The sequence below is a fragment of the Schistocerca gregaria genome, chromosome 1 (assembly GCF_023897955.1).
Source record: "Schistocerca gregaria isolate iqSchGreg1 chromosome 1, iqSchGreg1.2, whole genome shotgun sequence".
NCBI classification, from domain to species: Eukaryota; Metazoa; Arthropoda; class Insecta; order Orthoptera; family Acrididae; genus Schistocerca; species Schistocerca gregaria.
The window spans coordinates 680,929,439-680,942,890 of record NC_064920.1 but is presented as its reverse complement, the minus strand read 5'-3'; the positions used below and the strand labels follow the sequence as shown (position 1 = coordinate 680,942,890).

At 41.5% G+C, this 13,452-nt stretch overlaps 1 protein-coding gene across 7 annotated transcripts in view; it reads right to left on the bottom strand.

Moving 5' to 3' along the window:
* Positions 1–13,452, bottom strand: part of LOC126363261 (exonuclease mut-7 homolog) — a 265,763-nt gene that overhangs the window by 244,089 nt on the left and 8,222 nt on the right. For all 7 annotated transcript variants that reach the window (XM_050007953.1, XM_050007952.1, XM_050007948.1 and 4 more), the window contains exons 2-3: positions 1,878–1,949; positions 1,606–1,779 (exon numbers count right to left, since the gene is read on the bottom strand). In XM_050007953.1, the coding sequence (XP_049863910.1) occupies positions 1,606–1,762 (157 nt within the window). In that variant the 5' untranslated portion in view covers positions 1,763–1,779; positions 1,878–1,949. The remainder of the gene's footprint in view (positions 1–1,605; positions 1,780–1,877; positions 1,950–13,452) is intronic.

Below are 13,452 nucleotides of genomic sequence, written 5' to 3'. Positions count from 1 at the left end.
CAAAAGCTTCTTCTGTGCTTGGATTTAGGCGTTGAATCTGATTTTTCACCTGTTGTTCGCTTACTTAAACTCCATGAACAGCAACTAATTCCAACAGACCTTTCTTGGACTTCTAGGTAAACAAGTTGCCACACGTTTAACTGATTTGCTTAATGTAGCAGGTGATTTACATAGACTATTTGTGTAGGTGACACAAGCATCACTACCATTGCCTTCACTGCTGGCTCTAACTTTATTTCTGAATTTTCTTTGAGTTCCTCTTTTTCTCTTTGCTTCTTAAGTTGAGCAGGAGTTAAAAGGCTGAAAGTTTCCTTTCCCTGTCCTTCCCCTTAATATCATCACGTAATCCTATCTCCTTCAGTCATTTCTGGTATTCTCTCATTTTCTCAGCTGATGTGAGGGGCATGATAACAACTACAAAAATGAAATACCTTGTTTGAGAATTGTGGAAACACTGTAATTGTTAAAAATATAAAAAAATGTCTATTTAAAAACAACACAACAAAATATTGTTTATATTGAATATTCTTTCTCTGTAGTGAGACATATCTCTCATAAATCTGTTATTTCCATGCCTATTTTCAGGATTCTACAAAATTGCATTGACCCTGAAAAATAAATTTCACACTTTTTTCGGTATCGGATAACAGGAGATAGCAATAAAAAATAAATCAGCCTGGGGACTTTACTAATTAAATAAAATCAATATAAACTGTCGAAATGGGCTGACCTAAGATACTTGTAAAGTTTTTCATGTATATTCTGTTAATAAATTACTTTACAATGCATCATTGTAGTACTTTTGAAAACTAATTTCTTAGAGGGTCTAGAAGCTGAAATTTTAGACATGCTATAAGGCTATTTGTTCAGTCCCAGCACTTCTTAACATGAAAATGAAGCTTCAAAAAAGCGTTTCAGCTAACTGAAATGGTAATCAGAATTGTAATAAGAATATTTTTAATTTTTAAGGTTTGTGTCCATATCCATGTTCTCATGGAACAGCCCTGTTTTGACAAGATGATTCATTTTATCAAAACAGTGACATTTTTAAGACAGTTCACTAATGACATAATACGGAGAAGAAGAAAATGAAGAAGAAAAAAATTGCGTCACAGCCAATACTTTCATGTTTCACAGGGAATAACCTGGAACTCATCTGGTCAGAAACTGAGTACTGATTGTGGTAATCGATTGATCTGTAGAATACCACCTGTTCCACGTTAGGTGAGAAGGTGATTGGTAGGTTGAGAGTTGGCAAACCCAATGAATGTGAATGTAAAATAAAGTTGATCTATACTGCGGCTTAATGTTTACATTTGCACCATATGCAACACACTTTGCAGTATTTAATGCACTTTTCACTATAAAAGCTGACACTGCAAAGTAAATTCAGAAAATTTATATTACATAATTGACAAGTCTTTGATACATATTACATACATTTTTCAAACAAACTGTGACAAATGCAAGGGGGATTCAACACAAAACTTTCACCCACAAATCATTTACTTTGTAAGGGAGCTTAAAGCAACTAGTTATTAGATAATTTCAACAACAATGTGGCCCTCAAGTAAGTCATGCAAACTCAACAATATAAATACTCACATCGACGCCACATTTCGATTAGTTGTTTGATCCAAGCAGAAAGTGCATCATCTGGTTGATGAAAGCCTTGCGATTCATCATGGTACTGATGGAGGAGTGAGCTATCAATCCATCTCCCATCTCGTCTGCCGCCTCTTCCCCGTCCTCCATATGCCATTATGCTAATGAGCAGTTCTAATAGGAGACCAAATTGTAATTACAGAGATTGGAAATTGGTGCATTATTTTTTAAATAAGTGCATCCTTGTGCTTCAGAAAAAAAACTGAGCTTACCGTCTTGCAGATTTATGTTTTATACATATGACCAGGGAGAAAGACAAAGGAACCTGACAAGGTCATGGTGTACTGAAACAAAGAATGCTAGTGTTAGTAGATAATTCTATTTTGTACATCACTACAATTAATAAAAATCAGAACATATAGTAAAGATTAAATTCTGTGTGGAAGATTAAGATCGTTACACAAAAAACAACATACAAAAACATTCCATTTTTTATTCGGAATAACTAACTACATTCATGGCATGTAGTTGAAAACATAATTTCAGAGGCTTTTAAAACATGAACAAATACTTCAGACCAACAAAATAACAATGCTGACAGGAATATGAACACTACCCTGCAGAATATGAAATGTAGTAAGACTTTTGAGCCTATAGCTAATTCTACTGAGGTTCTAAAACATTGTTACACACAGAAAAAAAGTATTAACAGATACCTCAGGCATCTGTTTGAGTAGCAACTCTGAAATACCTGAAGAGACGACACAAACCTGGTCCATACCCATTCGCAAAAAAGAACACATGAAGAATGACAGATGTATCACCTTAAGATTGAGTGTATTTGTTTTTTAAATAAAGATTTGCCAGATACAGGCAAACTGAGGAACTTAGAAATTTCACTTCTCGCTCTGTTCACTTTCCTTTTAATATGGACAGTTTAATGATTAAAGGGAGCAAACTATGTGAGGTCATCAGTCCCTCCTACCTGGAACAACCAAGTCAAGAAAACTTCACACCAAAGAAGGAAATAGATAATGAAACCAGGAAATGAAAACTCCAAAGTCTAATGAAGATCAACAAAGTCTAAAGAAAGGAACAAGGAAGAAAGGCAAGCAAAGTGCCCCATCCAGGGAGCAGCCAGAGACTCCCCCCCCCCCCTCCACCCCCAGGGCAGAAAGTACGATGGACGACATACCTGGGCCACTGTTGCAGGAGGTGGAATTCTCTATCTGGAAATGGGAGATGGTAGTTTAGGTGCTCCAGGGCGCAGCACAGCAGATGTGTGACACATAAGTGATCAATTGTTGCTGGCACAACGGTAGAAGCCCTGCATCTGCTAGGAGACTGATCAGAGGGCTAGTCCAAAGGGCCTCAGCTGTCAGTCTTACCCCACAGAGGTATATCAGATCTAGCATCTGTAAAATCAAAGGTGATACCAAGAAGTGGGCAAAACTCCTGCAATCTAGGTAGAACTGGACCAATGCTGTGTACAGCTGCATCAAGAGTAGGGCGATCTGTGCCCCAGCTGGTGTTGCTAAGACATTGGACAGCATTGAGGTGTGGCCAACATGACCATTGATGGAGATGGGGAACCCATGTCAATCAGGCATTAAAGACCAGTCCTGCAAAATCCAATGAGAGTCCACCACGTCAAGGGATTGGCTGTCAAGATATAAATGCGTAACCTTTTTTTTTGTGCAAAATTGCTAGTCATAAGTGCCCATATTAATGGGAAAAAAAACAAGAAACAATTACTAACTAAAACCCTGAGGCAAAAAAGACAAACACAACTAAACAACTTTAAATAGGAACAGCTAAGGACAAGGATGCGCCTAGGGAATATTTCACAAAACATAGTTGCGATGGTGGAGGTCCCCTCAGGGGAGGGAGAGGGGGGGGGGGGGGGGGGGGGGGAGGATGCAATTTGCTTTGCCATGCAGCTACAACAAATAAAAAGTAAGACACGATCAACAGAAGACGTGTCATCTGCTGAAACATCTGTCGAAGTAGGCAGCATACATAAGATGTTAACATAAACATAAAAAAATGGGCACTGGATCAGAAGCTGGCACACAATGTAGGGTCAAGAGCAGTAGGCACAGAGTCACCAGTTAATATATGGCAGCGACTAAAACAACAATGTCGTATACACAACTGGGCTAAAATGACCTCCTCGTGACCTGTGGGCTGAGAGGAGGTCGACATGCTATTGGGAGAGGTATAATGTCGCGGAGTTTGTTTCCCTGGAGAGAAGACCACAGTGCACTCCAAAGTGATACTACATGCCGACAGACTGACACGAAGTTCATCCGTGGGAACAAAATGACTAGCAGTCCAAGGGAGGAGAGATGCAGCATCAGCAGCCTCATTCCCTGGCATGCTGATGTGACCAGGAATAAATACCACATTGCCTCCCCCCACAGTAAACAAGTAGAGGTATTCTTGGATCTATTGTACTAGAGAGTGGACTGAGTACAGCATGCAAAGACTCTGAAGACTACTGAGAGAATCTGAGCAATGAGCAGATGACACAATTTGCAAGCCCGTGTCACTGGATGTACCACACATCCTGACAGAGAGTGTAGAGCTCCATGGTATATATATATATATATATATATATATATATATATATATATATATATATATAGAGAGAGAGAGAGAGAGAGAGAGAGAGAGAGAGAGAAACTTCCACATTGGGAAAATATATTAAAAACAAAGATTCCAAGACTTACCAAGCGGGAAAGTGCCGATAGATAGGCACAATAAATAAAACACACACACAGAATTTCTAGCTTTCGCAACCGACGGTTGCTTCTTCAGGAAAGAGGGAAGGAGAGGGAAAGACGAAAGGATGTGGGTTTTAAGGGAGAGGGTAAGGAGTCATTCCAATCCCGGGAGCGGAAAGACTTACCTTAGGGGGAAAAAAGGACAGGTGTACACGCACGCACGCGCGCGACTGCACACGCACACGCACACGCACACGCACATACACAGACACAGACACAAGCAGACATTTGTAAAGACAAAGAGTTCGGGCAGAGATGTCAGTCGAGGCGGAAGTACAGAGGCAAAGAAGTTGTTGAAAGACAGGTGTGGTATGAGCAGCAGCAACTTGAAATTAGCGGAGGTTGAGGCCTGGCGGATATCGAGAAGAGAGGATATACTGAAGGGCGAGTTCCCATCTCCGGAGTTCGGATAGGTTGGTGTTGGTGGGAAGTATCCAGATAACCCGGACGGTGTAACACTGTGCCAAGATGTGCTGGCCGTGCACCAAGACATGTTTAGCCACAGGGTGATCCTCATTACCAACAAACACTGTCTGCCTGTGTCCATTCATGTGAATGGACAGTTTTTTGCTGGTCATTCCCACATAGAAAGCGTCACAGTGTAGGCAGGTCAGTTGGTAAATCACGTGGGTGCTTTCACACGTGGATCTTCCTTTGATCGTGTATACCTTCCGGGTTACAGGACTGGAGTAGGTGGTGGTGGGAGGGTGCATAGGACAGGTTTTACACCGGGGGCGGTTACAAAGGTAGGTGCCAGAGGGTAGGGAAGGTGGTTTGGGGATTTCATAGGGATGAACCAAGAGGTTACGAAGGTTAGGTGGATGGCGGAAAGACACTCTTGGTGGAGTGGGGAGGATTTCATGAACGAAGTCGTATCCCTGCTGGAGAGCCACATTCAGAATCTGATCCAGTCCCGGGAAGTATCCTGTCACAAGTGGGGCGCCTTTAGGGTTCTTCTGTGAGAGGTTCTGGGTTTGAGGGGATGAGGAAGTGGCTCTGGTTATTTGCTTCTGTACCAGGTCGGGAGGGTAGTTGCGGGATGCGAAAGCTGTTTTCAGGTTGTTGGTGTAATGGTTCAGGGATTCAGGACTGGAGCAGATTCGTTTGCCACGAAGGCCTAGGCTGTAGGGTAGTGACCGTTTGATATGGAATGGGTGGCAGCTGTCATAATGGAGGTACTGTTGCTTGTTGGTGGGTTTGATGTGGACGGATGTGTGAAGCTGGCCATTGGACAGTTGGAGGTCAACGTCAAGGAAAGCAGCATGGGATTTGGAGTAGGACCAGGTGAATCTGATGGAACCAAAGGAGTTGAGGTTGAAGAGGAAATTCAGGAGTTGTTCTTCACTGTGAGTTCAGATCATGAAGATGTCGTCAATAAATCTGTACCAAACTTTGGGTTGGCAGGCTTGGGTAACCAAGAAGGCTTCCTCTAAGCGACCCATAAATAGGTTGGCATATGAGGGGGCCGTCCTGGTACCCATGGCTGTTCCCTTTAATTGTTGGTATGTCTAGGAAGTAGGTAGAAGGTAGGAGATAGGAGTGTGAGGTGTCGGTGGGGTCAGGAGTTTGATGGAGTCAGGTGAAAGGTTTTGTAGGGGGCCTAAGGTTCTGAGGATTCCTTGAAGCTCCGCCTGGACGTCAGGAATGAGATTACCTTGGCAAACTTTGTATGTAGTGTTGTCTGAAAGCTGACGCAGTCCCTCAGCCACATACTCCCGACGATCAAGTACCACGGTCGGGGAACCCTTGTCAGCCGGAAGGATGATGATGGATCGGTCAGCTTTCAGATCACAGATAGCCTGGGCTTCGGCTGTGCTGATGTTGGGAGTAGGATTAAGGTTTTTCAAGAAAGATTGAGAGGCAAGGCTGAAAGTGAGAAATTCCTGGAAGGTTTGGAGAGGGTGATTTTGAGGAAGAGGAGGTGGGTCCCACTGTGATGGAGGACGGAACTGTTCCAGGCAGGGTTCAATTTGGATAGTGTCTTGGGGAGTTGGATCATGATTATTTTTCTTCATGGCAAAGTGATATTTCCAGCAGAGACTACGAGTGTAGGACAGTAAATCTTTGACAAGGGCAGTTTGGTTGAACCTGGGAGTGGGGCTGAAGGTGAGGCCTTTGGATAGGACAGAGGTTTCGGATTGGGAGAGATGTTTGGAGGAAAGGTTAACTACTAAATTGGGGTGTTGTGGTCCCACCGACACCTCACACTCCTACCTTCTACCTACTTCCTAAAATTCACAAACCCAAATATCCCGGCCGCCCCATTGTAGCTGGTTACCAAGCCCCCACAGAACGTATCTCTGCCTACGTAGATCAACACCTTCAACCCATTACATGCAGTCTCCCATCCTTTATCAAAGACACCAACCACTTTCTCGAACGCCTGGAATCCTTACCCAGTCTGTTACCCCCGGAAACCATCCTTGTAACCATTGATGCCACTTCCCTACACACAAATATCCCGCACGTCCAGGGCCTTGCTGCAATGGAGCACTTCCTTTCACGCCGATCACCTGCCACCCTACCTAAAACCTCTTTCCTTGTCACCTTAGCCAGCTTCATCCTGACCCACAACTTCTTCACTTTTGAAGGCCAGACATACCAACAATTAAAGGGAACAACCATGGGTACCAGGATGGCCCCCTCGTATGCCAACCTATTTATGGGTCGCTTAGAGGAAGCCTTCTTGGTTACCCAAGCCTGCCAACCCAAAGTTTGGTACAGATTTATTGACGACATCTTCATAATCTGGACTCACAGTGAAGAACAACTCCAGAATTTCCTCTCCAACCTCAACTCCTTTGGTTCCATCAGATTCACCTGGTCCTACTCCAAATCCCATGCCGGTTTCCTTGACGTTGACCTCCATCTGTCCAATGGCCAGCTTCACACATCCGTCCACATCAAACCCACCAACAAGCAACAGTTCATCCCTATGAAATCCCTAAACCACCTTCCCTACCCTCTGGCTCCTACCCTTGTAACCGCCCCCAGTGTAAAACCTGTCCTATGCACCCTCCCACCACCACCTACTCCAGTCCTGTAACCCAGAAGGTGTACACGATCAAAGGAAGATCCACGTGTGAAAGCACCCACGTGATTTACCAACTGACCTGCCTACACTGTGACGCTTTCTATGTGGAAATGACCAGCAACAAACTGTCCATTCACATGAATGGACACAGGCAGACAGTGTTTGTTGGTAATGAGGATCACCCTGTGGCTAAACATGCCTTGGTGCACGGCCAGCACATCTTGGCACAGTGTTACACCGTCCGGGTTATCTGGATACTTCCCACCAACACCAACCTATCCGAACTCCGGAGATGGGAACTCGCCCTTCAGTATATCCTCTCTTCTCGATATCCGCCAGGCCTCAACCTCTGCTAATTTCAAGTTGCCGCTGCTCATACCTCACCTGTCTTTCAACAACTTCTTTGCCTCTGTACTTCCGCCTCGACTGACATCTCTGCCCGAACTCTTTGCCTTTACAAATGTCTGCTTGTGTCTGTGTATGTGCGGATGGATGTGTGTGTGTGTGTGTGTGTGTGTGTGTGTGTGTGTGTGTGTGTGTGTGTGTGTGTGAGCGCGCGATCGCGCGCGATTGTACACCTGTCCTTTTTTCCCCCTAAGGGAAGTGTTTCCACTCCCGGGATTCGAATGACTCCTTACCCTCTCCCTTAAAACCCACATCCTTTCCTCTTTCCCTCTCCTTCCCTCTTTCCTGAAGAAGCAACCGTCGGTTGCGAAAGCTAGAAATTCTGTGTGTGTTTTATTTATTGTGCCTATCTACCGGCGCTTTCCCGCTTGTTAAGTCTTGGAATCTTTGTTTTTAATATATTTTTCCCATGTGGAAGTTTCTTTCTATTTTATATGTATCAACCACTGGTCAAGGAATCAATATTTAAAAGAATCATCGCCAAATGCAATGGCACACGCCACACCATGATTGGCCTTGGAACCATCGATGTAGACAATAGACAAAGACACTGTCGCTAAGCCGCATGTGAAGTGCGAGGCACTCACTGTGATACAGCAGGCCAGAAGTAGTGTCCTTAGGAACTGAATGGAATCCAAAATGAACACATACCTCAGCATAATGCCAGGGCAGTGAAGAGCTCGTACCCATGGAGAATATGGCAGGGAGGGTAAAGCAGAGCTGCAAAGCAGCGAACGAAAACTGATAGGACAATCCAAAGTCAGCAGCCTCAGCATAAAGATTCTCAATGGGACCAATATAGAAGGCACCAGTGGCTAAACATATCCCACAATGGTGGATGGTGTTAAGACAATGTAAGAAAGGCGGATTTGTGGATGAATATATGATACACCCTTAATCCAGTTTCAAACGGACAAGAGACCAGTAGGAACAAAAGACTGTCCAATCCGCTCCCCCAGAGATACTGCATAAAACAGGTAGAACTCTTTAGATGGAGCAAGTACAACGATCTGCCAGGTAAGAGATGTGGGAAGACCAACCGTTTCCTAACAAATATTAGTCTCATAAATTTCGTTGTGTCAATGAAGGGAAGAAGGAATGGGCCGAGATGTAGGGACGGGGGAAGAAACTCCCAGTGCTGCCCGAAGTTCATACAGACAGTCTTCTCAGCAGAAAAGTGGAAGCCATTGTTGATTCTCCACAAGCAAAAATGATCAAGACATCAAGGAAGATGCCACTCAAGTAGACAGGTTCGTTGCAAACTGCAATAGATCACGAAGTCATCAGGAAAAAGAGAGCCTCAGGTACCCGGTGGGAGAGGCTCCATAATAGGGTTTACGGCTATGGCAAATAATACAATGCCGAGTATAGAACCCCAAGGCACCCCATTCTCTAGAATAACAGTGACCAACACAGCCGAGCCCACACATACCTTAAAGACACAGTCTTTAAAAAATTCCCAGATAAAAAGGGGCATACAACCCCAGCAGGTCCACTCATACATAACATGGAGGATACCCATCCTCCAGAAGATGTCATATGCTTTCTCCAAAACAAAAAATACAGCCACAGTTTGGCTCTTCCATAAAATATTGTTCATATTACGAGTTGACAAGGAGACGAGATGATCAACTGCAGAGTGTTGCCTACAGAATCCACATTGAGCATCTGTGAGAAGATTCCGAGATTCGAGCCACTCCATCTGCCGACCATTAATCATATGTTCCACCATTTTGCAGATGTTACTGGTGAGGGCCGCTGGGCAGCAGCTGGAAGGAAGGTGTTTGTCCTTACCAGGTTTAGGTATGATAATGACAACGGCCTCACGCATGCGAATGGAAAACGTGCCATCTGTCCAAATGCATTGATATGTATCGAGGAGAAGGCATAGGCCCTGAAGTAGATAGGTGCTGCAACATCAGAATGTGAATGCCGCCCAGTCCTGGAATGAATAACTGGGACAAAGAGTGTGCATGTTTAAGCTCCCTCATAGTAAAAGCAGTATTGTAACCCCCATGATTCTGGGACGAGAAATATCATCCTTGCCTCCATCGCCTGTTTCAGAGGGAGGAAGGCAGAACGATTGTGGGTGAAACACTAAATGTCTGCAAAATATTGGCCCAAGGTGTTGGAGATATCAAGAGGGTCTAAATGTGGTTCCTGAAAGCCAACGGAGATTACCCCCAAACAACAGAAGAGGGAGTAAAACTGTTAACAGAACTTTGAACAGAAAGCAGACTAGCTTTTCTGCAGTCCTTGAAAATGCAGCAACACTGTGCACATTGCTGTTTATAATGCCAAGTCTCGCACAGCAAGGCAGTCACACAAAGCCTGTTGAAGCAAATTAGCAAATTTATTTGCTACGTAAAATTTTAGTGTCCTGCATCTGTATCCGTTATTCAATAGGCGAGTTTCCGGACAGCCGGAAATAGGGAATTGGCAAGCCAGGGCCCCATTCATGTCGTATCAGCCCGCGTTTGCATAGGCCAAGGCACAGAACAGGGCAAAGAATAATCCACGAGTAGAATCACAGACATAGCACTTCAGCTTATGCTAGTATGACAAAGAAAACAGATATGCAAAAACTAAAACGCAAACACAAGTTAGTCAAAAATGAGACAGCTAATGAAGAAATACTAACAGAACAGCCAATTGAAAACATGCAGCAAGATCTAACAGTCACTGACCAAAATGGAGAGCAACACTTAAATGTTACAGGCACCATTCAAGAGGACAATCAACATACATATAACATAGTTATTCAAGGTAACTAAGAACAGGGCTACACTATCCAAATGAAACTGAAGAAAAAAAGCTATTTAACAGACATCGAGTCTGACAACGAAGAGACAATTACAAAAAAAATTTACCGATCGTGAGCATGCAGTTCGCTTTTCAAATTTTGAAAAAGGTGAAACAACTAAGATATTGTGCACTAAATTAAAACAAGTAAATTTGGCACAAGAAATAACTGACATAAAATTCAGTCGAAATGGTAGTGTTATTCTTATCATTAAAAACCCAAATATTGAGGAACAAATAATCAAAAAACCAAAGGCAAATTTCCGACCAGAAATGAAAGTTGAAGCAATGAGACTCAATTATAATCCTAGGCTACAACAGCAAAGAAATTTCGGGAATTTTGTTCCAAGTTTGGGTGTTGTCGTAACAAAGGTTGACTTTGATGTTACAATCAATGACGTCGAAGAAGTTCTGAAGGAACTACATCTTAATTTTGTTAGGGTAGTTAGAATGAAATCCAAAGAAACAGGAAAGTAAATTGCAAAAATGTGCATGATTAAGTGTGATCAACATACAGTAGATCATCTTTTAAAAAATCATTTTAAGATGTTTTGTAAGGTACATACAGTGGAAACTTCAAAGCCAGTACAATGTGTAAAATGTTATAGCTTCGAACATTATACTAATAACTGCACAAAGCCACCAAAATGTGGCAAATGTTTAGGCCGACATTTTACAAGTATCTGCACAGCTAAAAACGCAAAACCAAAATGTCAGACATGTGGCGATGACCACCTAGCAACCGATGTTAGATGTCCTAAGAGACCAAAAGAGGTCGCATGGATTGACACAACTGCGAAAGTACATTGTACCAATACACCAATTACAAAGGAAGCTGACATTGATGATAAATATGTTCAAGTAGATGATATGCTTAGAGCAGTTACTACAGCTCTGATCAATATACTACCCGATAGGAAGAATAAAATAGAAACAGCCATTGGAGATGTAGTGAAGAAATTTTTCAACAGGAAGATTGCTATTACACAGAGCTTAAACTCCATGCATATCCACATAAACAATCTTCAGGACCGATTACGTACAATAGAAGAACCACCACAGCAATGGCCACCTTTAGAAAAGAATAGTCCGCAGAGAAATATACAAGTAGAAGAAATACCTTCTCCAAAAGTTAACAGTACTTAAACACAAATATTTTAAAGAGTAGAAACCATCTCTAATTTTGTAGATAGTATATAAAAATGGATCCCCGAGAAAATTATGTAATTGTTAGAGAAACTATTACTGCCTTTCTCAGTGTAAATGGTATACTATCGAAAATTAATTTAACAGAACATCTTATAGAGTCAGAAAATGTTAATGTGATTGGTATTGCAGAGACAAAGGCATCTGAGCATCCAATAAAGATCAACTATTTTATAGATCATAGATATGATACTAATACTAGTGAAAGGAATGTTAGTGGAGGAGTAGCAGTATTAAAAGCAAATATTTTCCAGCAGTTAGGATTGATTTGCCAGAAAATTTGCAAAATATACAAGCTGTGATATTGAAGACACAAACAAGAACTAAGAAATTTATCTTTTTAACAACAATATATATCCCTCCAAAGGACAGATTACCTATAGAATTTTTTGAATGTATGACAAATCTGGGCGCTTTTATCATTATGGGTGATCTAAATGCAAGCTCTAATACCTTTGGAGATTCCACAACAAATACAATTGGTAGAATACTAGAGTCAATCCTTACAAATTTTAATATTCGACGAGTCGACAATGATGAGCCCACTTTTATAAACCACAGAGGTACATGAGTACCCGATCATATTTCATATGGTAACAATATACATCGATATTTTACTGCTCACTGGATAGGCAAAAGTATTGCTAGTGATCATTTACCACTATTAGTAAGAACTACAATGTACCATTCTACTAAAAGTCAACAAAGTACTGAAGTAATATACGATTTAGAAAACATGGATCAAGAAAAATATCAAACATTGCTTGATAAAAATATACCAGAAGTGATCGATATAACAACAACTGAAGAATTAAACCAATATAATGATGCCATTGTAACAGCTATAAAACAAGTGGAATAGAAAGTGTTTCAGTAAAAAGAATAAAAGAGAATCTAGGAAGATACCTGAAAGTACTTTGGCAACTATAAAACAAAAACGTAGGATATATTGACAGATAAAAAGATTTCAGTCTGAAGAATTGAGAATAGAATGGAACAGATTGAATATGCTTGTTAAAAGACAATTGGCAAATTTTCATTCGCAAAGATGGTCAAAAACATGTGTATTGTTAAATCACAAACAATCAAACAAGTTCTGAAAGACTTTTAAATGTATTATAGGAGATAACATAAACCCTGAGCCTCCACTACAATACAATGGGAATGGAATATAACAACAGATAATCAAGAAAAAGCACAAATTTTTAGAGAAGTTTTAATAGAAACTCATAAAATACCTAAGGATCCACGTTTTAATAATTCACATAAACAAAAAATTGATGAAGAAATGTCAATGATGTTAACCTCCCCAGAAGTTTTAAATGAAGAGCAATTAGCAGTGATTCACGAAATTACAGAAGAAGAAATAGATAAAGCAATAAATAATGGCAAAAACACTTCTCCTGGAATGGATGGAATTAGCAGACTACATGTTAGAGTAGCACCAACGGGGAAAAAAAATTAGAATATTACACTGTTTGTACAACAATGTTTTAAAACTAAAATAAATACCGCAACAATGGAAAACAGCAAAAGTAATTATGCTACCAAAACCTGGAAAACCATCAAATAATCCAACATCCTATCGTCCTACAACACTTTTGTCAACTACAG